We start from the raw sequence: 27976 nt of genomic DNA on the forward strand, positions 1-27976 counted from the left end.
CGAGGGCTGAGAAACCCGGCCGCGGCAGGGAGGGTCCCGTTGCCATGGCCGAGGGGCGGAGCGCCGCGCGGCGGGTGCTGGAGCTGAAGGAGAGGCTGGGGGGCGCTCAGGAGCCCGACGAGGTACCCGCGACCGCCCCGGCTCTGGCGGCAGTGCTCACGCGGGGGTTGCCCTGCTTTCCGCATGTCCACTCAGCGCGAGTGGCGGGGGGCGTGGCGGTGCTGCTGGCGGACGAAGCGCCGTGGTAGGGCAGGCTGAGGCCGCTGGCCCTCGCCGCCCTGAGACGCCCGGGCTGCCCCCTGCCGCTGCCCGCCTTCCGCATCGGCTGCTGGCGCTGCCGAGCAAGGAGAGAGGGGTGTGGGCGTGCCGAGTGCAGCGCGCCGGGCCACGGCGGGGGAACCCGTGCGTGAGTCTGCGGCCCCGAGTCGCCGATTAGTTTCCGTCCCTTCTTGTGACCAGGAGGGGTTGAAGGAGAGCTGGTGGCCGTCAGGTCATGCGTGGTTATTACCTGGGTGAGGGCTAAGGCTTTCTATGGGTGGTCAAGAGGCCATGCGTGCAGTCGGGTGAGGAAGAGAAGGAAAACAAGGCTACGTTCTTGTATCTGACCGCGTAGATGATCTAACAAGAACACTGGCTTCATGAAGTCTTGTCAGCTTGGCCAGAAGGTGGAAATGCAACAGCAAGGGTGCTAATTTTTGTGTTCATAAGGGCTTTTCTTGGCGAAATGGGTATTTCTGCTTTGTTTCGATGGTGTGCAGCAAGAGGAGAGGGAGCTGTAGCACCCTGCATTCTTATTCCTGGTGCTCAAGACCAAAGCTGCTCTTATCTCCGAAAAAAAAATAAAAAAAAAATCAAATAATCTCTGTCGGGTGGTAGTAGCTGCAAGGACTAGATAAGGAATACTTGAAGTAAGCACACGTTAGTGGGGAGATGGATCAGAGCAGCCTATGGAAGTTGTGCTTGACACCCTTGAAGTACAGAGGCAAAAGGGGAGATAAGCACAGACTGCAGGGCAGCTGAGGGGGGGAAGACACCCTCATTCTCTCAGCTGCAGCCTGGACCCTGAAGGGAATGGAAGCCAAGCAGTATGTGCCAGATTGGCCTTAATGTATTGCGAAGTAATTAATCACATTTGACTGAAGAAGGTGTACTCAAAAAGGTGGGTTTTCTTTGAGGGTTGAATTCCATTTGAAAGTACAGAATGCATTTGGTGTGATAGATTTCTAAAACACTAAAATTTGATACAAGTTCGTAGAAGTATTCGGATCTGAAGGGTGGCAGCAAAATCTGCGATGCATTTGGTAGTTAATGAACTTGAAAAGCTTAGTTATTAAACATACCTACTGTGCCTTTTCAAAGTGTGTGTATGTATACATGTATAGAAAATACTGATTCTCCTAGCGAGTAATGGTTTATCTTCCTGAATGCCAATGCTGTAGGTTTTATCTGTGCAAAATGCAAATATCTGTGCCGGTGCTGCTTCTGATGTTTCAACTTGCAGTTCAGTAGATTTAAAATCCCTTGTGCAACAGAAGTTATCAGATGTTGCAGTCTTTGACTTTTTTAATGCCTGGGGTTGGTGTTGATACCCTCTTTTGAACAAGAGATTGAAAGGGAAAAGACAAACAGTTCTAGAGGTAATTAATTTTTAAGTGATCACAAGCCAATAAGCTTCAAAACACATTCAACTCAAGTGAAAAAGTGTGTATAGCCCCATAGATGGGCTTCGTTAAGGAAGGAGATGCACAGTTTTTGTACCATGACTTCAAGCAAGTGCTGCATAAAATGAGACTAATGGTGGTGCTGCAGCACTTCTGCTGTCCTTGGAGAAGCTGTCTACTGAAATAGAAATATTTACAAATAACAGGGACTAAGGAGTTGCTGGGGAAGTGAGAAACTGATAGTCATAAGTCGGCACTCATGACTTGCACTGCTAATAAAAGGTAAATCTAGTAATAGAAAACGTGATTATCATCTTTAAAGGCAAAGAGAAAAATTTTAGGTATGTGTATCAGCATTACAGATGTGTGTGTCCAAGTGTTGGTGGTGTCAGTTATTTCTATACAGGAGAATAATATTTCTTGGCACTTTTTAATAATTGCTGAATACTTATGGATCTGATAGTAACCAGAGAAGATGCAGAACCTCTATTGTTCATGTCAAAGGCTTCTTAATGGGTGAGGTTTTGTAGCTACCCCAGTGAGTTTTCAGAGAATTGACCAAAGAAGGAACAAAACAAATGATTTAGGTATTGAATGATGCTCAAGGTACTACAGAATTTCAGTAGGAGAGGAAAAAAGTACTGTGCTGTTGTTTATGCAGGTAAATGAAATGGTCTTCATTGAGATTGATCATGGAGGAATGAGAACAGCTGCGTGATGTTGCATGTAAGATGTACCTTATATAGAACTAAAGGATGGTGCCATGATCCATGCCACTTTGAGACTTTATGTAGATATGTCCTGCCAAATTTATCTGAAATTATAGTCAACTGACACCAGCTGTCATAAATATATGCAGATCTCTTGAGGCATTCGGCTTGCTTCTGTATGATGTTGATTACAGTAGCAGTGTTATGGACCTGATGCGATACATAAAATGGATTTCAGTTGCACTCACCAAAAATAAGTGCTAGACCTCATGAAAAAACAATATTAATTTGTGGGCTTGGTTGTGGGCTTGTTGTGGGATTTTTGGGGGTGAGAGCTGATTATGCATCTGTTCTGGACATGCTGCTAGTCAAATGTTTCTTAATTTAGAAGACAGCAAGTGTGGTAGGGAAATGCTACAAATACTGGAGTAATTTGTGGTGAATGAAGGGAGACCGTTCTAGAAACCAGCTTTGATCATGTGCTAGGCTACGTTCATTTGAGCAGCATGCATTTTAACATGGCTCAGTGGAAAGTCACAGCTAGGAGCTATGAATGTAGGTCACTCAGGATAGGAGACTGTGTTTTGGAAGGCATTGACTCATAAAATGATTCGGAGCTCTGATGTATTACCAGTTGAGCATGAAATTGCAGCACAATGCAGTGGCTTATGGAGTAAATGCTATCTTTGGGTAGCTTAGCAGGGTTATGTTATTACTGCTATATAGTATTAGAGGGACAATTACAGGAATATTACGTCCTGTTCTGGGGACTGTTTTTAAAAACACTGCCAAGCTGGAAAGATAGAGAATGGCTGTAGGTAGGTCTGGCTAGCATAACTTGCTGAAACTGAAAAACCAAGCTAAAGTATGTAATTAGTGTTTACATTTGTATTGTACAAGATGTTCGAAAGAAACATTTCATTAGCAGAAAGAGATGGTTAGATTCAGTAGCTGGAAACAAAACTAGACACGTTTTTTTAGCTAACAGTTGTGGTGCTGTGTTTTGGTGGGGGGTGTGTGGGTTTGATAGAGGGCAGAGAAATGACTTGGGAATGTGTTGGGTTTCCTAATGTGTTGTCTTCAGAGTCTTGGTGACCTTTCAGACAAGGTGTCTAGCTCAGCCAGAAGTTACGGACTTGGTGAAATTCCATGGGCTGTGTTACAGATCAGCATGAGCTAATCATGGGGATTCCTCAGAGAGAGAGATACGCAGCTAATGGGCAAGGAGGGAAGGAGAGGAAGCAGGAAAAAGCTACTGGGGTGAAATGTTGAACCAGTCCCTTGACCACAGAAGGCCGGGGGGTCTGTTATTGGTCCCATCCTTTCTGAGGGTCCAGGCTCAGGTAGAAAAAAAAAAAAAAGAGATTGTACAACACTTGTATAAGGGATAATGACACAACACTGGTGCAGTGGGAAGAGATCAGACTTGGCACAGTTGGGATCTGCTGTTATCATCACTTTCAGTTTTGACTCTGGAAAATTTTGTTTGCTCACATGCTTCTTACCCACTGCTCATTACCATTGCTCTCTGTTTTCCAGTGCCTTCCTGCTTTCCCTCTTTCCCTTCATTTTTAGCTCCCTCTTGCTCCTATTGTCACCTTTGCTTTTGTCTCAGAGCAGTATGAGTGTGCCAGCTCTGTGTCCACGAGGCTTTGCTTCTGTTGTCTGTCTGTTGCATAAACATCTGTGTCTTGGGCTTGCTTAGAATGCTGTTTATTGTAAAAACAACAATCCTAGAAGCTTTGGATCATTCTTTAAAAACCAGTATTTAGGAATTACATAGAATAGTTCAGGAATTGTATCTAGAGGTAACATCTATGTTCTTTGTAATTGTTTGTTTTTTTAATAAACTTTACCTTCTGTAAAGTTTACCATGTCTTTTAAAGTCAATAGAGTTTTTCCATAAGGGTATAGCTGGTAGTGATATGAAAGGAAAATAGTCTGAAAACCAGTGGAGGGTTACATATGTGTTGTGTACATGTGGAAGAACTTGAGGGAAAAGAAATTACTGGGTACAGTCTAGTGAGGTAAGAGCCAGATGGGCTACAAATGCTTCAATAAAAGGTACGGTTAGAGCAAGGCATCTGAATGGTCAATCTTCATCTTGTTCTTGAAGGCCTGCTCAGAATGAACTTAAGATAAATACTTTCTCTTTCTGCTTTATTTTCATAGATTCATAGAATGGTTTGCATGGAAGCTACCTTAAAGATCATCTAGTTCAATCCCCACGCCACGGGCAGGGATGCCTTTTACTAGACCATGTTGCTCCAAGCACTATCATACAATAATTGTAATGTTCTACCATATAAATACAATGACACCAAAGTTTGTTTCTAGCAAGCTTTAGTTTCAGTGACAGGCTTTACTCTGTCCTGTGCATCACAGTATGTTTTTGTGGCCTTCACTAAAGTCTGGTAGATGTTGGAGCTTGATGTTTCTGCTTTAAAAAGCAAACATCCCTGCTTAGTCTGATAAATAAATCAGAGCTCTTTAGCAAATAGGATAAATATACACAAAGTTTCTCTGCTGTACTGATGTTCTCCACAAATTAAATTTGCTGTTTGTGTTTGTAAATATGTTTGGTTTTAAGTGCCAACAGCTTGGAGATGGGTAATGCCTGTTGGCAGGCTGGATGCTGCTATTTACATTGCCAAGTTACAGTACAAGGCAAATGGAGCTCTCTTTCCTTTACTGGTTCTGTGCACACATAGCTGCTGATCTCACTGCAGCTTGAGCAGTTCCCTGCTTTCAAGAGATCAGGATCACTTCTAAAAGCAGAATGTTTGATCAATGCTTTCTGTTTTCTTCTCAATGAAACCCTTTTGTGTGTCTAAAATTTGCCAAATGTGAAACACATTTCAAGAAAGCAAAATGAACAGTGTGGTCTGTGGCTTTGTCTTTCATTAAAATGTGTTGACTGCTTTTGGACATACTTGTAATCTAGGTGCTTTTGTAATTTAGCCTGTTGGATTGAAGTTATATGAATAGGAATTGCCTTCTTCCTGAATCTCTTCTTCTGAAATTAATTCTGCTTTATGAATTAACATAGTCTGAAGCCCATCAAAAGGAAACAGTCAAAACCCCTGTGCTTTTTTTTTTTTTTGTAACTTGATGGAAAAAATCTTTCTGTGTTCTTCCATGTGCAGATTTGTCTCTTGTCTGTGGGATTTATTCCCTGGGGTTTACACTGCTTCAGTCATCCTGTATAGCACAACATAACCTGTCAGTAATGGGTGATTGCAAAATAAATAAATAGGAATATATTTTTAAACTAAATTAAACAAAAAAAACCCTAACTTGACACTAATGCTTGTAATTAGCATTGCAAGCATTTACTATGGGATTTTTTTTTTTCTAAAGCATCTTTGTCACACTTTTTTTTTCCCTTGTGGGACTGTTTAGAAGTCTTCAGGTCATTAAACGTGTAGCCTATACCTCTGATGCATCTGGAAACAAGTTAAATGTTAAGCTTGTATTCTTCTCAGAAGGAAGAATAGCTCTCTTGTGATGCAAAATTATTTTTAACTTCATTATAGGTAGTCTTAAATAACTTGCTGGCTCATGGACTGTCTTAATCTTAAATAGGAGATAAGCAAAACTTCACATGGGTTTTGTACTGGTTCTGAAATTTTGCTCAGCAAGCCTTTTTCTTTTTTTGTAGGTATCCTGCCATTTTGTACTTAAGTGGGAGAGGGTTGCTACCTCTGGTCTTAGGTGTATGTCTTACCATTATAGCTTCTGTCATGTTTTCCCAGGCTGTGAAGCATTTCTCCTGTATTTCTCTAGGTCTCAAACACTGTTAAGAAGGTGGATAATTTGCAGGAAGAACTGCGTATCAGGGATGTGGATAGAGCCCACTGTACACAGTGAAATTCAGTGTCAAATGTGGGATTACATTACTAATGCATTATAGGAACAATGGAACTTAAAAAACAGTAGAAAAAAGTACCCCCATTGCAGTTTGTAAATTGCTGCTTCAAGTTTGCTACTTGCTTATTCTAGTACCTCTTCTGCCTCCTGCAGCACCATTTCGGAAGCAGTATGTTATATGATAAATGACAGTTCATTGGTTAAGTTAGCATATCTATTACTGTTGTTAAAAGTTTCTAGTAGTTTTCTGGGTAGTCTGTTTTGCATTCCTGCAAGTTCCTGCTATTGCCATTTGAGAGGCAATGATCTGAACAACTTCAGGCTTTGTGAAAGTGTTAAGAAATGCTGTTAGTTCAGTTGCACATTAATTGTCATCTACATAACATAGCTCCATGGAAGATTGTGAAAGATAAGGCAAGATGCTTGTGTGTGGTCCACTGCAAGATTCTGGGGGTGCTGCATACCTATTGCCCAAGGAATTGGTTATATTGCCAAAGAAATTTATCCTCTGCTTATAAATGAGACTTTTGTGTTATTAAAACACTTCTCATAGGAATATGAGCATTTTGTTTTAAAAAAATTCTTTCCTGTTTTGATGGAAAACGCTGAACTTTGTAGCAGGTGCATGTTTTATCAGTGTGAAACAGAACAGCTGTTGTAGCCTGAGCTTGGGGTTTTTTTTGATATAAAAAATGGAGTTAAGCTTTCAAAACCTTATTTTTTGCCAGATGGGCTCCCACCTGCTCTATAGGCCTTTCTTGGCCTGGGCAGATGGAAAAATGGTGCTGCTGACTGGGAGACTTGCTGATTTTTTGCATGGTGGTTCTGCATAATGTAGCTTTTCTGTTGGTTCTGTGGCAAATAAGGGTCACTGCTACGCAAGGAGTGTGGCCATATGTAGGTAGCCTGTTCTACAGATATACTACTGTATTATTGATCTTTAATATAATCTGTGGTAAATTTGTACCTACTGGATATTCTGGTGTTACAGAACTATCCTGGTTCACAGTCCAGACTTCAAACGCAGCCCTGCTGTGCAATAAAGGAGTACTTTTGCTGGAGTTACTGGATGTTCCTTTTAACACTGTTGAGTGGTTTTGGAATAAGTGTGTGAGTCAGAATGAGAAAAACAGAATAGAATTTATGCATCTGATGCTTTCTTCTAGATTATAGAAACCCTTGAGGTACTACAGAATTTGGATATATCACTGGATATTCTAGTGGTAAGTGACCAATAATACATTATTCTTCCATAGTGATTTACAGTGTGAATGTCAGCGGTCTGCAATCATAGAAGCAGCGAATATGTTGCATTTTGTAATTTTGACTCTTAATCATGATTTCTTTAGAGGCTTGTGCAGGGAATCATGGAATCTTTAACAAATATGAAGTGAAAGCTGGGCATAATGCTTGACAAATGCAGTATTATGCCAACAGTGATAGTACTGACCAAGAATCTGAGCATATAGAGAATACTTTACTGCTCAGAGGTGGTTTCTTCTCACTGTAAAACTGATTTCAAGTCAATGTGTAAAACTAAACAAATATGGGTAAAATGTTCTCTAGGTCATTGGTCTAAATCTTGTCTCTTATTCACAGTTCAAAATTAATTTATTTCATTTAAAGAGCAGGCATCCAAAGTAAGGATACTTGTAACTTGTATCCTTATCCAAGATGCATCGTATCAAATTTTGTATTAGAAATTCTTACACTGGCTTTGAGTTATTATGAGCAAAGTGTCTATGTTCTGGGAAGAAAAATGCTGATTTTTTTTTTTTTTTTCAGTTGGGAAACAAAATTGCAGTTAGTTATTTAAAATAAAAAAGGGCTTCTGCAGCCAACTCATGTGTGCAGCAAGCTTGCATGTTTTATAATCTGACAGACTTTGAAAGCCTTCAAGTCAAATAGAGGAAAGAGATGTCTTACAGCTGGGGACTCCACATATTTTTTTAATGCATTTGAAGAACATAAATAGGCTAAATGCTAACATGAAAATAAAACCTGTCATTTTCTGGTTTCTCCAGTAAAATTAAGTATCCTTTTTTATTTCCCATGTGGCTGAAACTGAGACTGAGTTTAGTCATATGAACTCTGCTTCTCTAACCCCTCCACTACTGTTGTGGTTGAGATGCATTTTGCATTACAATATGTCCATCATATGGCCTCTCTAGCATGCTAAAATGTACCTGTGTAAGCCTAAAGGGTTGATAAACATAATTCACTCAAGCAGTATGGATTTTGTGGGCATAAGCATTTGAGCCAAGTGTAATTACTGAAATAAATACATTTAATGGAAGAAAATGACTTCTTAGTTGTATGTATTAAGACTGCATTTTATTCCCTGTATTTGGTTATAAATATCTACCTTCAGTTCTGTTTGTGGCATAAAAAATGTGTTTATTTTTTAGCTGCCATAAGACTACTCTGACTAATACATTGATACTGTTTGTAGTGGTTTTGGAGAAGATTTTATTTGGGATGTTTGATTTATTCTGCCCATCTTTCTTGCACTCTCTTCAACAGGAAACTGGCATAGGCAAAACAGTTAACAGTTTTAAGAAACATGCCACTGCTGGGAATATAGCTAAAACCCTGGTAAAACAATGGAAGAAACTTATTCCTTCTGAAAAGAAAAGGTAGGTGAGCTAACTTTTTTTCTGAAAGTTAATTATACTGTAGTGTAACTTTATAAAATACAGCTTGGAAAGCTTAGGAAAGTGTTTGGAATGACAAGTAAGCATTAGGACAAATACATAAATTGAGTGGAAGAAATAAATTTTGCTTTTATAAAATATCAGCAGACAAATCAGTAACCAGGATTGGTCAATTAGCCATCCAGCACTCACACTTTGACTGCCTCTTTTGATTGGCACAAATTAAGTCCCAGCTGATGCAAGTGGAACTAAGCCAATGGTGGGCACTGCTCTTCAGGGAAGTAGGAAGCTTGCTCTTTCTTCCCAGAGGTGGTGGTTAAATGAAGCAGCTCTCCAGTGATTTGCCTCTATAGAGGGCTTTCCTATAATGCTCTTATTGAAGTGGACTGAGAGAGGCTTCCAGTACTGGAGAAGTCCCACTGAAGAGGTGTGACTTCTTCAGAATGAAGCAGCCACCACCACCATGTCCAAACTGAGTGCTTCAGATGTTTTGCAGACCTCTGACCTTTTGAGGCATTTTAGCTGAGAAAGCCAGAGGTTTAGATTAAATACTGCATTTTAAGTCTGAAGTTGTTCAAACAATGGGGAAGTGGAATACCAGAAACTGTGATAAAGCAGGCTGACCAGTTGTAATCTGTATCACCTCCAGAGTATGTCATAAATTCTGTCTCTTCATTATTTGAAGTACCACGTCTGTGTTATAAAGCATGCAGGAAAGCTTGTCTAAAAGGTGGTATCCAACACCCTGTAAGCATTGCAGGCATGTTTTCCTACTGACAGTTATGGCTGTACTCCTGACTTGTCTTGCTGTCAGTTCTTGTTGCAGTATTAGTGGTGCAGGGCCCAAGAGCTTCTCCTTTGGGGTTCTGTACTGATAATGGAAGACCACAACAGAGTACAGGTCTGGGGCTTCTAAAATTATGCATGGTGTGATTTTAATGCTTCTAGTTTTATTAATATAGTAAAAAGATTGTTCAGGAATTTACATCAGATGTAGCATGGAATGTGATTTAATCTTTTTTTTTTGATGTTTCAGCACTCACAGAGAAAGAAAACAAAATACTGAAAAAGATGAGACAAAATCTTCCGTTTCCAAGGAGGTTACACCTTCAGAGAAGTCCAGAGCATCTGTACTGACCTCCAGAAGTTCTGACAGTGCTCCCGATTCTAAAAAGTTGAATAAGCAGCATACTTGTATTGAAAAGATCCACCAAGGTACAGATTCTGAGTCTCAAAAAGAATGTGATAATAAAGAATGTAGCAACGGTAATTATGAGCATGCTTCCCAGGGTACCAATCCTCGAGCTAAAGAAAGTGACTTCAAAGAGAGAACCTCTACAGAGAGCAAGAATTTTTCGGAAGAGCAGCATTCCTCTGTAGTCGATGAAGACTTGCCACAGCTGAAGAAAAAGCCTAGAAGGGATGCTTCCAAAAAGAGGAATCCTAAGCATGTGAAGAAACCAAAGCAAAAACTTGTCCTAAAAAGCAAAGCCAAGTTATCTAGTGATGAGGAATTTGAGGCCCCTACGATGTCTTTTGAATCTTACCTTACTTATGATCAGGTTACAAAGAAAAGAAAGAGGAAGGCTTACTCTACAGGTGCACAGCCAAAAAAGTGCTCTGAACAGAAAGACAGCTTGTTACTACAAAAGACTTCAAACTTTTCCTATGTGAAAGAGGCAGAGGAAGATGTAAAAAAATGTGAGGATGCTCAATTGGAAATTCCCAATAAGAAGGTAAACCATTGCATGGTTGAGATAATAGCAAATAAACTGCAGATGAATAAATGCTTTGGACTCATTTTCAGTCAAATTCAGCTGTATTTATTTTCAGCAACAGCTTGGCTGGTGCTGGCATGATGATTGCAATGCAGTTGCTAATAATTGCAGTAATTGGGGTGAACCCCTCCCCCCCCCCCGATTTATTGCATACTGGCAGTTTACAATTGATTTGTTTTGTATTTTTAAGGTGATTTCCAATGTGGCAATAGTCTTCAATCTCTATAAGCTAATCTGCTGTTTACCTGCAAAGTAGAAGTGCTTACTTTTGGAAAGATATCCCCTTCTTCCATTCTTGACCAACCTGGTTTGTGACTACAGCAGTTGTTTGTGTATAGCACAGTCATTTTGTCAGATGCTGTAGTTTGTAATAGTGAATGTTAAGATATGTGGTGGAAATGAACTTTTTTTTTAAGGCATTGAAGTAAACCACAGTACAGCATCTAAAAAGAGCTTATATGTTTGCAAATTGAAATATCCTAGTCCTTGAGGGAGATGAGACTTAAATAGCTCCTCTGAGCCAAAGTAGATCTAAATGTGCATTAATTAGACCTTTTAAATGAAGCCCTTTTGTGCACTGGGAATTAGAGATCTCTTCAGTCTTTACTGTGATGTGAAAGGTTCTGGCTTTACCTGTTGTGGTAGATCTGCAATCTGAATGTGGTATCTTCTGTCCAAACAGAGAAATATTAATGTTGAGGCTTGTGTATGATACTCTAGCATAAACTGAGGAAAAATCTTGTATGTTCAAGCAGTTATGAAAAGTTATTAAAGATACTGAGATGAAGCTCAGGGTGATGCAGGTTTTGGGCTGTGCCTAGCTTCCAATTGGAGTACACCACTTTAGATGTTCATATGATGCCAAGCATTTGTAGGAACCTGTACTTGCCAGATTGCAGTATCTTTAAATTCCTTTTTAAGGGGTTATCTGTGGAAAACAAATAGGCTAATCATTTATCCAGTGCAATATAGGAGACTTAGTTTGCCTTAAACATTTAATTGTGGTTTTGTCATCTTGTGGTTTTTGTCTCATTCACTGCATGCCTCTAACCTCAATAGTGATTTATCTGAAACCCTGTTAGCTGAACATATCTTCTCTGTTCTTTAATCTTTTTTTTATGCACTAATTGCAGATATCCCCCTAAGATCCTTTTGTGATGTAGTCTTGGTAAGTAAGAATATGAAAGGGTGTGCTGGAAAGTAATCCAGTGACTAGATTTTAGTGCAGAAAAGCAGTTATTCTAGTTATCCTAGTTAACTTCATGATTTGCTTAAGGGCTGTTTTTGTAGCTTATTTTAAGCCTCGGTAAACCCAGACTTGTAATATTGAAGCAGTATTTCCTTGTCTTGTGTACAGGCCAAGGTGGCATCCCTCCAAGATCTTCTTAATACTCCACTGCCTAAATTTCTGACAGACATCTCAATCTCATCTCCCCCGTATGCTGCAGACTTTAAAGGTAAGTGATATGCAAGGCTGATAAATGTGAAATAGTGCAGGTTTTTACAGCTCCATGTGGAGATGTTTGTATCCCTTTTCCTAATTAAACTATACTAGATCATCTGTCCATGGCAAAGAAATGCCTTGCTTTCACTTTCTTGTCTGTGGAAATCATGTTGAAGCTGAAAGGATTTATAAAGGCTCTTAGGGCTTGCTGGATAAAGAAATACTGTGGAAGGTTATCACAGATGTAGAGGAGGCATTGATCAGGTGGTAGTTCTGCAGGCTCCATTTTTTTTTACTCCTGTCCATACCTTACAATAGGCAAAGCCTTAGTAGGTACTACCTTAGATAAAACAAATAGAAGAAGCACTAGGTTTACCTTCAGCATAGGAACTTTCTAAGACCTTTATAGGTCAGTGACACAAAGTGATGGTGGTTCCCTTAGCATCTCTTGTGAGATTTCAGTGGTTTCGTATCCATCTGGTCTTGAAACATCACTGCTGCTGCAGCTTCTGGGTTCTGTAGGGTAGCTCAGGAAGATCAGTAACGTGCTGCTGACTGATAACAGAGTAATGTAGATGTGAATACAGCTCATGTAAACCTGAGCTAAATTTTATAAGGCTGGTTTGAGTGGGTGCAGCTCACTTTCAATATATATGCTGGTTTGGTGTTAGACTTCTGCAACATGTACTAATACATGTAAGGGCCCTGAAACTAGTGTGGTAATGCTGTATTTCAAGAAAAATGAATGTGTGTATCCTACCAGCTATGTTTCTCTCAGAGCTGAATGTTTAAAATATTTTAAAATGTCAGGAGATAAAGGAATCTTTGCCTGATGTTTTGTTTCCAGCTTCCATAGCACCTGTTGTAGAAGCACCCCAGCAAGTCAGTGAAACAGTTCAATTCACAGGACGGAGACTGAACTCTAAAATGCAAGTTTACTCTGGCTCTAAACCAGCCTGTCTTTCAAAGATGCTTACGCTGTATGAACAGTGCATCCGTGTGCTTCAAAATAATATTGATTGTGAGTACTTTTAGGGATTTGTAGCAGACTGTGCCTGAAAGTGTATTGGATTTCTTATTTCTCCGTTGCTTGTACCTCGAGCAACTGGCCTGCTAAAGGATACTGCCTCTTGCTATAAATGGTGATTTGGAGCAGGTTGAAAGGCATATAAATAAAGTGGATTTACAGCCATGCTAAAATGTACCTTTGTTTTGAAAGCTTACGTTCTCGTAAAGCTCCAATTTTTAGTTAAAATATAATGTCCTGTGGATTATAAGCCAGAAAGCCAACTGATTTTTTTTTTTCCTTTCCCCCCTCAGAGATGGTTGTTTACATAAATAAGAATGGGTGGTCAAGAAATTGTTTATTCTGTTGTGTAGGCAGAGAGCAGTGATGCACATTTGTAAAGACAGGGCAATAGCTATTCAAAGATGCTTTCTGCATCCTCAAATACAACTGCCAGTCGGTATGGAACTGCTGATTTATAAATATTTTCATAGCCTGACTTCAAAACATGTGTTCTGTCAGGGCATGCTAACATTAACTTGTATTCTTATTTTTAAAGTGTTTGAGTGGTGTTACCCACTGCATAAAATAAATGAGATACTAAAAGTACTGTCCTCTTTTGTAGCACTGCATGAAGTAGGAGGTGTGCCCTTTGAAATTCTTGAGCCTGTGCTAACACGTTGCACACCAGAGCAGTTGCTTCGAATAGAGGAATGTAATCCGGTAATATCTGCCTTGTTAAATTCAGGGGACCATGGAGGACATAAGGCATCTGTTTCTGCCTTCCTTGTGCCTTTTGTGATAAAGTTTCTCCATGGGTTATACTGGTTTCCTATTTTGAATACTTATTTCTTTGAATTTAGCTGTCATTATCAAGCCTTCCTTTCTCAAGTGTTAGGATTTAAAGCATTTTATAGAATTATTACTCTTCACTAAGTGAAAGCCAGCGTGGGTAGAGAAGTGTTTTTGTTTCCAAAAATAAGGAAAAAGAGTATTCTGTGTTTACCGCTGATGTAGCTGGGGAAGTTGTTACAGAACCAGCTGTTTCCAAGTTAAGCTGTTAAGGCTGAAAAGCATGCCAATTGGGAAGTATCTGGGGTGAGACTTGATGTGTGATAGATTTATCTACACTGTTAGGATTTTGGCTCTGTGGTGCATTTGGACATGGAGTGTTCAGCACTTCATAGTGCAAGTTGGCTGTTTTTCCTTGTGGCTGAAGTTGAGATCTGGTGTGGCCTGAGCCTGTGCTGGAAACACAACTGTGGCTTGTGAGCATAACTCACTAACTCAAGTATAGAGCTCTGCTATATGAAGCTGTGTGATTTCTAGACTGAAGTCAGTATCTCAGCATGGTGTTGCCACTCCCCATCTTGGGGGTACCTGTGGCAGCGTGTGTGGTGGGATTTGTTCTGCATTTTTTCCACCAGGGCATTGGGATTTGTCTGCAGGCTCAGCTAACAGGTATTCTTGAAAAATACTATTTTTAAGTTTTTGACTTAAGATATCTTGTGTTCAAATTAGACATTTACAGAAGAATGTGACCACTTGTGGAAGAAACACTGCCAGAGAGATTTTAAAAGCAAGAGCCTCCTGGAATATGAGTCTTGGCGTGAAATGTACTTGAGACTGTTTAATCAGAGAGAAGAAAAACTGAAGACGCTTACAAAAAATATTATTTCAGCTCAGTCTGAGAAACCAAAAGGTAGAATCCTTGGCTAGCTTTTACACTTACAAAACTCAGTTTCTTCTGCTATTCTTGGTGCTTTATATGTAGGTTTTAGTGATTTGTTTGCACTGAGCACTAGTGCTGTACCTCTAAGAGAAGACATCAAGTAAAAGAACACTTAACTTACAAGTTGCTCAAAAAATATGTATGCAATAATACAATACATTAATGCATAATACTTGCAGCATGCAGTAGACAATCTTACCTACTGGTTAGAATGTGGATTCTATGCAGCAATGCAAAGATTGCAAATGTAATTACAAATAGCAATGTTAAAATGAAGAAATACTGCATGCAGTCTATATGTGATTTGCTGTGGTTCAGTTACTACTTTGGTACCAGATTCTGCTTTCCTGAATTAGTTTTTCCTAAACTTAAACCTAGGAATTGCCACACAACTATATTATCAACTGAACTTTGACCGTAATGGGCAAAAGAAGTCACATATCCTCTGCTCTCTTCTTCTGTATTAGGCAGGCAAGTAAAAATGGCTTATATGACCAGTGCAGCAAAACCACCAAGGAACATTCGCAGGCAGCAAGAAATCCACGGGACAGCAGGACCTGTCACCCAGCTTCTTCCCATAGAGAAGTGCAAGTACGAGTTCTGTAGTATGGTTTTAATTTTAGATGTCTTTTGTCAGTCCAATAGCTTGCTGGCAAAATATTTTTGAAGTTATAAATGACTTTGTACTTGCTTTTTTAAGCAGCTAGTGAATAGAAACTAACTTGCTTTTTAAGCCTTTTATGCTCTTCTGCTGCATATGCGTTGCCATCACATGTTTCTCCAAAGTGCCAGTGATGAATTCACCCTTCCAACTGGAGAGTGAGCGGATGCTCCTGTTTTTCTCCGCATTACACTAATGCTGTTTGACATCCTGGGGAGACTTCAGTGTTCATGTTCTGTGTTTATAAACCTGTCCAGTAGCCTCACATGTTCTCTTGCTTTCATAAAATCCCAGTCAGCTGCCTGGAGTGATGTAGCTGACTCAGTGAATCTCTGCAACTTTTAATAGTCCTCATGGCAGGTTTCTGTTTTGGCAGCTTAAAGGAGTGTTTGGAACAGTCAGGCTGTACTAGTAGTAAACACTAGTCACTGATGGAACAAAGAACTGGGATTCCACAAATGTTTCCTTTGCACAGCACAAACCCAAGTTTTCTTTGTGACACTGTACTTCAGAGTAGTTCAACAGCCACAGAAGCCAAAGCCAAGATGTGATGTTTGTCCTACTGTTCTTGCCAGCCTAATGAACCTTCTTGTATCTGAGAGTATGGCTGCAACAGGGAGATAAAACCTGTAGCACCAGCATCTACCTTTTAACTATGTGGAGACAGACTACTGGCTTTTACTGCTTAAATACCTGTTCTTGTATGAAATAAAAATTCAGGTTTGATTCTGAAGCACCCCATGAGTCGATGAGTCCATGTACCAGCAGCTGGACCATAAAAGCTATGAAGAGTATTCATACTGCCTGAGTGTGGGTATCTTAAGCTGTGGTCACTCACTGCTGTGGCTGCTGATGAGCATGGTGCACTCCCTTGACCCCACTGCTTGTGGTTTTTCTCATATCAGCATAACTGCTCTTCAGCTAGCTCTTCCAAAGTTGTCCCTTTGGGACCTGGCAGGTGGAACACTTCTCATTAATCTGAATATGGGAACAGTTATGCAGGTTGATAAATACATTAGTCATAGATATCTGGGAACAGGGAGGATAAAACTCAAGCTGCTGCAGATGTGATGCAAGACTGATTTGTAGCTGAACATATCAAGAGAGTAATTTTAAGTTGTTGCTGTTCTGATACTGCAGTGCCTGCAGTTGTGCTGAGTAATTGACTGCTCTTGGGCACATGAACAAGATAATTGACCTGTGCTGAGCTCAAGGAGCATGGTGTGGGGAAATGACCTAAAAAAAACATGGGGAAAGTGTGCTTTTTGTGAATTTTCAGTAACTTAACTTAGTGGAGCAGCCTTGACTTACTTCTCAAGACAGTGGCGGTATGGAGCAGGATTGACAGCCTGGATATAGGAACTTCTTAAAATCAGCTTTTGCATCAGATACAATGTTTTTATAGCTGCACCTTTAGCTGATGAACTTGGAAAGCTTTTTTCCATAATGTTGCTGTTTTCAAGGGAAAGATAGCCCTCTACCAAGGCAGTAGGTTAAGACACTTCAAGTTAGGCTTTTGCTTTCACCTGCAGTGTGTGAGGTTGTCTCTATTGTGACAGATCAGCCTTCCAGTTTAGGTGCTTCAAGTGCAGTAGTGTAAAATGTCCTTTTTGCTCCAGTAATCTCTGGAGCAGTAGCTGAATGATGTACTCAAAGTCCTGCATGCTTTTTTTTTTCTCAGGCAGGGTAAATTAGGAAGACCTGCTGTTGTGTGAAAGAAACTGTGTCATTGCTTTGCCTTCTTGAGAAAACAAGAGCTTGTTTAGGCACAATAAGTTTGACTTCATTGCTTTGACCATGTCCTCTGAACAACTATTGGTTTTGCAAGTTCTAGAATTTTTACAGATGAAGTCTTCACTTAAGAAGCTGATCTTGCAGGAGATAAAAAGGTCCTGTGGCAGACATGCAGATCCCTTGCATGTTCAGTGTGCAATGGTGTGTATGTCTATGTAAATATATATATGTAACTGGCAGCAGATGTCAGTGACTGGCTCTGAGGCACACGAGACTGCCCAGATTGGTGACATCATGCTGACACTTGCTTTAATACTGCATTGGTTTAACTGTCTTAAGAGTGGACATCAGTTCTGTATCTGTGTCTGCCTTAGTCCTTGTCCTGTTGAGGATCCCAACATAATATTTAGGGTTAGTTACTGTGCCTTTTGCTAGACATTACTACTTGTGGGGGGAAAAAAACCCAAAAGGTTGTGTAAATTTGCCCTCATTTTCTGTCAGAGAGGTAGTTAGCAGTTCACCTGTGTTCTAAGAGAAAAGTAAACACAAGGAGCAAACGGTAACACAGGGTATTATGAATCACAGTGATATTGCTAAATGTTTTAATCTGTCACAAAGTCCAATAATTTAATTTTAAAGATTAGTAAAATGCATCAAATCTGATAAATGGAAAATTTGTGCAAGAATGGAAATGGACTAGGTGACCAGTGAGAGCCATTTTAATTTAAATTATCCTGTTTTTTTACATATCTTAAACGTTTGTGATCAGTTGTTTGCTTTTTGTTTTCCTTTTTTTCCAAAAGGAGCCAAAGCAAATAGTAGTTTGATATCAAACACTCTTTTCTTTTCTTTTTTTCTTCAAAAGAACGAAGATTCCCGAAAGCAGAAATAGAAATAACGTATCATCAAATCCAGTCCCTGTTGGCAACAGTGGAAGCTGTAGCTCAAGTGTAGTGATTCAAGATGGAAAGAAGCCTATCAAAAGTAAATGGAATTTACTAAGATCATAAAGCTGTCTGTTAATATATGCTTAATATTATGCTAATATAATTTTAAGTCCCTTACAGCTGTAATCCTAATTGGTCTCTTTGTTTTGTTGTTACTGAAGAAATCGCACCAATCATGAAGAAAACTTTGAGAGCATTGAAGAGTAGAGCTGGAAGACGATAAAATGAGGCTACGTATTTGAAGTCTGAGTGACTATTTGTATATCATGCTACAGCTAATGCAAGTAATGTTAATGCAAACATTCTTCACTTTGCCTTAGTTAAAATAGGTATGAAACACTGCAGGTGCAAATGATTTGCAATAAAAATTGAAACATCTGAGTTCTTTCATCTGCTGCTTTCTTATTCATAACGAGGAAAACTGAACTGAAATAAGGTCAGTACATGCTAATGACAGATAAGTTTATGTGGACTTTTATAGATGCTGTTTTTATCAGTTTGTGTACACATTGCATAAGCTTTTCATGGAAGCAGTTAAGCTGTGGGTATATTTTGCCAGGTCCAAAGCTAGCTTGTAGTGTACTTAATTGCAATTGCAAAGAGGTCTTGTCATCTCTTGCACAAAAAGGTATTAGAAATTCTGTGTTTGTCTCGCTAAAGCTTTCCTAAAGAGACTTTCGTATTTTTCTTATGAAAACAACATTATTTGGCTGGAATTTAGATTTTCCTCTTCCAGAAACAGAAGACTGATTATAAGACAGTCCTGGAGCTGACCTTCTGACCTGCTGAAATGGGGCTGTGAGGCATCCTCAGGGCACCAATGTTTTTCAGCCCTTTTTACTTAAGCCATGACCTTTTAAAGGAGAGGTAGGAGAAGACAATGTTTAAATTTAAATTTCCCCCCCCCCCTTTTTTTTTTTTAAAGCAGGATTTATGTACTACTAGGGTAAATAGGGCAGGCCGTGACAGTGAGTTAATGAAAAAGTGTTACTTATGAGCTCTGTCTAGTTGGGACATTTTTGGTACAATAATTAAAACCAGACCTCTCACTGTGTGATACCATCTAAAGGGATTAAGCTCTTGTATGTGAGATAGTATTTTAGGAACAAGCAGAACAAAGAGAAACCAAGAATGTAATGAGTTTTATGCTATGGTCATCTTTCAGAACTTGTGCAGAGCACTTCATCTAAGTTTGGAGATGCGGGAAAACTTGCGTTATACTCTGATCTACTGCTCTCAGCCTGTCATGAAGAGGCCTAGCTCACAACCTTGAACGAGCCTTGTGTGTTCGAAGTGAAAAAGCTGTTTGGGATTGAATAGCTCTCCTTTCAAGAGTTGTGCTGCTGCAGTTTGGGGTTGGTCTGTGAATGGGTTTGCTTTTAGAAATGAGATACTTCTTTGTAGTTGCTTCATCTAAACCAGTTCACTTGCACAAATTGTGAGTCTGACTTTGCCTTGAAGGCATGGCTTACAGATGGAGGAACTCTTTCTATAGACTGCCCTTAGTACCTGCAAAACTTGTGTTGTACTTCTATAGGATTTGGCATCCTAGAGCTCCTCCTGAAGCACAGGGTAAGATCATAATGAAAATGGTTGCTGTCTCTTACTTGAGACACCTTTATGTGTGAATTTCCTCACCATCCTATAAATATTCAGGTAGACTACAAAAATACTGCTACTAAAAATGGTTTTTATAGTCAGTTAACATAGTCACCTGTACATAACAGCTTGTGCAAATGCTCTATTTATAGAGGGATTTTAAGTCAGCAGGTGTGCTATTGTGTTGTGTTTGTTTTTTGGTTTGTTTGGGGTTTTTTCTACATGCATTATAGTTGCACTAAAAAGAATGAAAGGACTAAACAAGGGTTTTGACCTGGAAGTTCTGTAGGGAGCTTTCTCCGTCTCTGGGATCAAAACAAGTATTAACTAGTAGGAGAGGTAGTGCAGTGTCTGTTGTACACATGTGACAAATGCTTCTGTGAGGAGCTATTCAAGACTTAAACCTGGCTGAATGGCCAGAGTACCACACCACCCTTTATCCATTAATCAGCTCTGGTCATCATCTAATTGCTCATCAGCTTAATTCAGTTGGAGGTTTGTATGAAGTGTAGTATGAATGGTTCAAGAATTCTATTTGGGCTTTTTTTGATAGACTGCTTTTATTTGTGCTAGCTGTTGATGGTATCCTTTTATGGAAGAAAAGGCCGTAACTAAACCTTTTGGTGGACTGTGGCATTAAGAGAACACAGCTGTAACCATTCAGAGCTGCTATACATGACAGGAGTGTCCCCTTGGGAGATTAAAGAATAAATAGTTGTTTTAACTAGTAGACTTTTATTATTAATTGAAGTAGGAAAACTCTTCCTGTCCTTGACACTGATGGCAGAGCTGTGTGAAGGGTAAATTTGACTTCAAGATTGTGACTTTTGCTGCTTCTTGCTTTTTCTCATTTCAAAGGCTGTCGATGTCTGTGATAGGAGGTATGTAGAGAGTACCTATGGGATCAGATTGTTTACCTGACAATTTCTACATTGGAAAATACTGTAGACAATTAAATCTTGTTTACAAGTGTTATAAAAATTTAGCCTTGGCCATGATCTGATTTAATTATTTTACTACAATTGATTAATATCAAGAGGCAATAAGCAAGCAGCTCTGGGTGCGCGGGGTGTCTCTGCTCCGCCAACAATGCACACCGGGGTTTTTGGGGTACAGTCTCTTATATTTCTCAGTCCAGGGTTTCAGTTCCTGGTTTTGAGTTTCAGCCAATCCTGTTGTCTTCTTTGCCCGAAACTCGATGTGGCTCCTTTTCATTTGTTTCTGTACCGTTGCTGGGGTCTTCTCTCCAGGTAAAGAAACATACTGAAAATTCTCTGTAATACATTAATAGAAAGATGTCTATCACAAGCTTAACCACAATCTTAGACCCGTATATTTAACAGGATGTGTTCCCTTGGTTACCTAACCCCCTTAAAGCATTCAAGCAGCTAAACAAAGCTAAAAGCGTTCCTTATTGTTTTAACAGTCTAAATGATGAAAGAGGGGACTAGCTTATTCCCTTCTTTCTTCTTCTTTCCCATCATTACACTGACAGCAACATTTATTATAATCAAGGTCATTTTTATACATTCCACACATGGTACACTGGTCACAGGTGCATTGGTAACAATGATTCCTAAGTTCTTGACACGAATCATTCTCATATTCTCTACACAAGGAAGTAGTTTGTGCTACATGCATTTTTGGCTAGGGTTCTTCTTTCACTTCAGATGTGCTGTGGTGTGTTGCTGAGGACTGAATGACCACCTGAGGCTGCATTGGATAAGGGATGTTTTGGAAATGCATCTCCCAGCTCAGTTATGAGAAATCCTGGTTTTTGTGGTTTAACACTGCTTCATGACACAATTCAAAGCATATGTGGAAGTAAATTCGAAGCTTGATTTAAAAGCACACCCTTTTAGTCTGCATGAGAACACTTACATAGATGCTTCTGCAGTCTCAAGCCTTCCATCCCTGTGTGCAGTTACTCTGGTAAAGAGGGGTTCTTGCTAGGCCTGTGTGTTCTTGGCATCTGACATACCTAACAATACATGGTGTTGGAGTATCTTATCATAGAATCAACTAGATTGGAAAAGACCTTTAAGATAAAGTCCAACCTTTACCCAAGGATTGCCAAGTCCAACACTAAACTGTGTCATGAAGGCCTCATCTGTTTTTTTTGAGCACTTCCAGGGATGGTGATTCCACCACTTCCCTGGGAAGCCTGTTCCAATACTTGATCACTCTTTCTCAGGTAATTGCAGAGGGCAATAACATTCCCTCCTCCCCGAGCCTTCTCCAGACTAAACAACTCCAGTTCCCTCAGCTGTTGCTCATCAGACCTGTGCTCCAGACCCTTCACCAGCTTTGTTGCCCTTTTCTGTACCTTCTGTAGCAATTCAGTGCTGCCCCTGTTGTAGTGAGGAGCCCAGAACTGAACCCAGGATTTGAGGTGTGACCTCACCAGCACTGAATACATATTGACCTGAGGCAGATTCCTTTCCTTCTGGTGGATATATTGAAAGGCTTTTGGTTGGTTTTGTTACATACTCCCCAGGCTGGTTGCCACATCCCTCTTCTTGATATATCCTGTATCTTCCTCTTGTGTTTGACCAGTTCTGTGTTCTAGCTGACTGTCTCTGAACTCCCTGGAGGATTGCTGAGCCTGACTTAGGGCAGCTTGGAGAAAACCTGTGATACTTCTCAAGTGAATAGGTATTTTCCCACAAAAAGCCTTTTCCTTAGAAACACATTCCAGCCCCTACTCCTCCTGCTGTATCTCTGGAGCCTTTCATTCCAGCAGCACAATGCTTTTCCTTCTAGGTGATGAGCAAATTTGATGTTCATTTCTAGCAAACTGAATAAGAAATGGGAGAAAAATATGCTCAGAAAAGGAAAACCTTGCTGTTGTGGAAAGGACCACAAATGGAGAATATTTCTCTTCTTGAACTGTCTATTTCATGCATAGAAACCACTTTCCACTTCCTGCCAGTGTTTGTTTCATAGCATTCAGAAACATTTTTCATCTTGTTAGTGACTGAGCCCAAGAAAGCTCAGCCTGACTGCTATTCCACTTAAAGATGTATGATCTTGCAATTTAAACAGTCCTTGTGGCTGGAGAAGAAAACAGTTTTGAGGTGAAGTGTTTGTCCTTGGGATACTCTGCTCAGAAGGCATATCAAGTTCAAGGAGCTAAGCCTTTCCTGGGCTACATGGCTACAACTATGTAGGTGTTCAAATGTTAGGTTAAGTCCTGGGCTAAAGCCAGGAAGGGGCTTTGGGTTTGGCATGATCCTTCTGGAAGTATTTGGAGACCTCAGTGAACTGCCCTATGCATGCTGTTGCCAGTTATTGCTGTTCTAAGCGTCAGTATTTAAGCTGCTGCTGAAGCAAGGCACAACTAGGGTCCCTGTCAGCAGGGAGGATGCTACAGCTCTGAGCCTGGTGCTGTTGGCTGCCTGGTACCTGGGGATTTCTGAGGATTTCTAGTAGTTATAGGATAATCCCAGCAGAGGGAAAAGAAATCCCTTAACACAGTGTGACTTCCAGACTTCCTATCTGTGGATGGCAAATCCTGGCCTGTGTGTGACAGGATTTAAAAAGTGTTAATGGGTTGATGAGCAAGAAGACATTCCTGGTTGTACTGCTTTTTGGAGGGGAAAAATATCCCATACAAAATACCATCCAACGAAAACCAGAGCAACTGATGGGGGTTGCCCCATCCTTTTACTTGTATTATTTTCCTTCTCTGCCCTTCCTGTAAAGATAGGTCTTTGAGCGGGTGATTGAAGGCTTTGGTCAGCCTACTGTCTGCCCTTGCAGCCATCCAGCCACAGAGCAGAGGTTTTCTTCCTCCCACAGACCTGCCAAAAGCAGTGTCCACAGCAGAATTTATCAAGATCCTCTTCTTGCAGTTGTAACTAGTTATTGCCACCAGACAAACAAGTGTAGTTCTCTCCAGATTTGTAATGTCTGCTTGTGGTGAAAGGGGGGAAGGAGGAGTATCTTGAAGGAGTAGTTTGCTCTCTTGGTTAGCCATCTTGGGAGAAATGACTTTTCATGTTTCTTTACAGGCTGAACATACTGTGAATTTTTTTTTTCCTTTTTTAGCAATTTCCATGTGAGCAGTTCTTTCCTCCAGTTCCCAAAGCATTTCCCTTCTAATCTGCTGAATCAGTGTGGTGTGGGTTTGAGGGAAGAAGGGTCATGTGTCCTCATGACCTCATGATCAGTCAGATTTGATCCACTATAGGGGCTGGGTTCAGCATTTCGTGGTGGGATCATTTGCCTCTGTTTTCAGTGTGTTTCTGTTTTGGGTACCGTTGTTTAGCACTGAAACTCTCCAGGAAAGTGGTAAAATCACTCTGTGCAGTTGTGCTGCTTGGCATGGGGATGGAATTCCTGCTTAATGGAAGTGATGTGCATGAGATAATAGAGCTTTATTCTCCTCCTCCCCTCAGAATTTCTAGTAAACATTTTTTAATGTGTTCTTTTAACTCTGTTTTGCTCACTTGTGTTGCATTCTTACACAACTGTTGGGTCTTCTCTCTCTCAACTTCCTCATAGACCTGAACAATGTTTTATTCTGTGGTATAGTCATTTCCTATGGTTACATGTCTTGGGTTGTTTTTAAAACTTTAGCAAAAAGGGGCTTCTGTGACTACGCACAGAGGCAGAATTGCAGGCTTTTTACAAAATAAATATAATTTGTGGAGAGCTGGGATCAAAAACATTAAAAATTCCTAGATGAAAACCAAGCATTCCAAATGTGCAGGGGAATGTACTAATCTCAGGAGTTTTAAGACTATTTCTGGAGATGGGCATACGAAGTCAGTCTCTCATGGCCTAGAACCATAAAGGTAAGGAGAATCTATGTTCTCAAAGATGGAGCATTCTGGAATCTGAGATCTACTGGTCCTGTGCATTTAACCCTCCTCAGCTTCCTCACCAGTGTGGCCCTAGACAAAAATGATAACTAAAAATGGAGCTTGGGATTGCCAGGATTGTAGAATTAAATACGTGATGAAGCTGTCACAGTTTTTTTCAAAAATGAAGTATCAGTTATTTGGGAAATGAACAAGTATTTGAAGGCATAGAAATCTGGTTTCAGAGTCCAAGTGTCTCTATCAGATTCAGAAGAATCTAAGAGATATTCAGGTCAAGATAGTGTGGAAGGCTGGGTTTTTTTTTGGGTTTGTGTGAGGTTTTGTGTTTGGTTTGTGTGTCTTTTGTGTATTTCCCCTCAAATTGCAGGACTCTAAAATCCCTGCTTTAGATGGGAAACTACAAAGTCACGAATGTCATCTTTATAGCTTAAGCGCTACAACGTGTGCTTCCTGTGGGAAACACTGCTGGAAGCCTCTAGCAGTGTGTGTTTTGTGAACTCTGTTTATGGAGAAGTTGCCTCTTACCCCTGGTGGCAGACCTAAAAATGGCACTTGTTCAGGGAGAGGGCTGAACAGCTCTGGAAAATCTTAAGTAGCCATCTTCCTACAGAACTGCAAGTGGGTACCAAGCAGTAGACAAAGCTCTTTACCTCTTCTCCAGCCCCCATCCCTTAATGTTTATGGAATTGTTGAGGCTGCAGAAGAAGGGATGCTGCTTGCTGAAGCCTGTGGAAGCAGGAAGACAAGCTGTTCAGGCAGAAATGAGGATGAGTGAGCTGCTGCTTGCCTCTGAAAGAAGGGAAGTCTACTCTGCAAGAGGGAAGAAAGTTGCTGAGACCTGACTGGGGAAAAAAAATAAAATTCCTCTTTTCAAGATGCTGACATCCCTGAGGGGCAAAAGTCAACTGTCTTCTTGCCTCCTTGTTCCATGTATTTCATAAATTTCGTTCACCAGACAAGGCACTTTCTCTACTTACAGCACTTCACAGTGCTCAGCTTTTCTCTCCCATGGATGTGCTATAGCCAGCTCTCTGCAAAATGCATTTTCCCAGTTACCTGTGTTGATGTGCTTTTCAATGCTTTCAGACCTTTCAGCTTGAAAGTTAGATAATTAGTCTGTCTGAAATTTAGATAAACACTAAAGTGGCACATTAAAGTATGACTTTTCAGAGCATTAGTAGTATTCTTGGAGCAGTGCTGACAGCTGAGTTCTAGGCTTAGGCATTTAGAAAAGCATGGAGAGAATGACATGTTGTAGAGAAGTCCCCAAAGTTGATGCACAAAATGGCTTCTCCTGGTTTCCAGAAAACCTGAGATCTGAGTTTGTTTCTGCAACTGAGGGGTGAACACTGTGGTCCCTGAGCAGAGGTGCTGATATCTCTACCTTTACAGGGAAGGAGAGAAATTCTCTATGTGGCTCTGAATGCAAAATCAAGATATTGAGGACCTTACTATAACAAGGAGCTCTCTGCCCTGAGCCACAGGGTTTTGTTGTGATCTAGGTGTTGATCACTGGCTGATTAATTGACTGGCATTATTTCAAATCCCTTTGGTAAGGGGGCGCTGCATCATGAGGAGGCTGACAGCCTCCCTGACTGCTGTTATCATAGCAAAAATTATTTGGTGTGTTAAGAAGGGGAGAAACACATGAGGAAATAAGGCTTATGTTGCCTCTTGGACTACATCTACTCTTCTCTTTGGGCCTAGTAAACCGGGGAAGTATATGTTTTTCTGAAATCTGTTTTCCCAGTGCCTACTTGGACAGCAATTTTAGAACTTTTTAGAGCAGGCAGAAACTGGAAATAGTAAGACATTGCTTTATTCTAGAAGTCACAGTAGGTTCTTAATGGCCTTTAAAAGATGGTAATGTTCTCAGAAAGGTATGGGTCCCTAAAAAGGGAAATGTCCCCAGTCTCTACTGAATGCCTTTCCCAGAAGTTTCCTGATCTGGAGAGCTGCATAAGCTGTATTTGTGTTTCCTCTGCTGCTTGGTACAGCATGTTTTTCATTACTGATGGCTCAGATTTCTTTGGCCTGCCTAGCAAGAGAGGCTTAGGGAAGAGTTCCATCAAGAAAACCTTGCTGGGGGTCTACTATGAAGTAATTTAATCATTCAGTGTTATCAAAACTTTCAACACTAAGATGACAGCATATCTTGATTTTTCTATAATCTGTGAAAAGAGCTTTGTGGAAGAACTCATGCATAATGTATGAAGCATTTGTCTCAGTTGTGTTAGACTGAGCTATATTTTGCACATAAGTCAGTGTTAAACATTAAAAACACAGTATAATTTCCTCAATTATGGCACTTACAGGGCAGAAAGAGTTTTTCTGAGGATTTAGGGGGAAAACCCAAGGATGTGACAGACTGAGTTTTGATGCTTCTCTGAGTAGCACAGTGGTTTACATTCTTCTTAGTTCTCAAGTAGTTAAAACTCACTGAGATCCTGAGCTTGTAGGGGACAATACAACCATTCTTCCTACCAATATTCTTCTTTGCTCTGAAACAGGAAGCTTCATCTCTTGTCCATCATTTATAATAATTTGAATTATATTGAAAATAATGCCTTCTGAGGATGAATTGCTGTAATTCTCAAAGAGTGGCAGTTTCCAATGGCACTACTGCGAGTCTGTGGGTGAGAATTAAGGGGCAGGCTGGCAGGGGGGATACTGTTGTGGGTGTCTGTTACAGCCCGCCAGATCAGGGTGAGGAGGTTGACGAGGCCTTCTACAGGCAGCTGAGAGCGGCCTCACAGTCACAGGCTGTGGTCGTCGTGGGGGATTTTAACTTCCCTGATGTTTGCTGGAAGGACCACTCGGCAACCCAGCCGCAGTCCAGGAGGTTCCTCCAGTGTATGGATGATAACTTCCTCCCGCAAATGGTGGATGAGCCAACCAGGAGGGGAGCGCTGCTGGATCTCATCCTCACTAACAAGGAGGGTCTGGTGGAAGCAGTAAAGGTTGAGGGTTGCCTTGGTTGCAGTGACCACGAGATGGTGGAATTCAGGATCTTGTGTGGTAGGACTAGTAGAATAACAAGTAGAATTGCAACCCTGGACTTTAGCAGGGCAAACTTTGGCCTTTTCAAGCAATTGCTAGGGGAAGTCCCATGGCCAAGGCTGGTTGAAGGTAAAGGGACCCAAGATAGTTGGTTGGCATTCAAGGATTGCTTTTTCCAAGCTCGAGATCAGAGCATCCCGACACGTAGGAAGTCAAGGAAGAGGGCCAGGAGACCTGCATGGCTAAATAGGGAATTGCTGGGTATGCTCAAGCGGAAGAGGAGAGTTTACAGGTCATGGAAGGAGGGGCTGGCCACTTGGGAGGAATATAAGGCTGCTGCTAGAGGATGTAGGA

General features: G+C 40.6%; 1 protein-coding gene across 1 annotated transcript; it reads left to right on the forward strand.

The window, feature by feature from the left end:
* Nucleotides 1-44: 44 nt before the first annotated feature.
* Nucleotides 45-18587, forward strand: LOC130601754 (elongin-A-like). The gene is made up of 12 exons (XM_057414035.1): nt 45-244; nt 1132-1159; nt 7408-7464; nt 8765-8877; nt 9932-10631; nt 12031-12130; nt 12965-13138; nt 13749-13846; nt 14645-14825; nt 15323-15446; nt 18116-18234; nt 18359-18587. Exons 1-12 carry the CDS (start codon nt 45-47, stop codon nt 18418-18420), a joined length of 1956 nt encoding a protein of 651 aa, XP_057270018.1. The 3' UTR covers nt 18421-18587.
* Nucleotides 18588-27976: the final 9389 nt, after the last annotated feature.

Source organism: Pezoporus wallicus, unplaced genomic scaffold (genome assembly GCF_028554395.1).
Source record: "Pezoporus wallicus isolate ANWC-B61680 ecotype Strahan unplaced genomic scaffold, APGP_CSIRO_Pwel_v1 contig_6428, whole genome shotgun sequence".
NCBI lineage: Eukaryota > Metazoa > Chordata > Aves > Psittaciformes > Psittacidae > Pezoporus > Pezoporus wallicus.

Excerpts from the sequence above, each read along its gene's own strand:
- LOC130601754 (XM_057414035.1), top strand. The coding sequence starts at position 45 with ATGGCCGAGGGGCGGAGCGCCGCGCGGCGGGTGCTGGAGCTGAAGGAG. Across the intron at positions 13,847-14,644 it reads GAATAGAGGAATGTAATCCG|ACATTTACAGAAGAATGTGA; the intron begins GTAATATCTGCC and ends TGTTCAAATTAG. Across the intron at positions 18,235-18,358 it reads TGGAAAGAAGCCTATCAAAA|AAATCGCACCAATCATGAAG; the intron begins GTAAATGGAATT and ends TTGTTACTGAAG.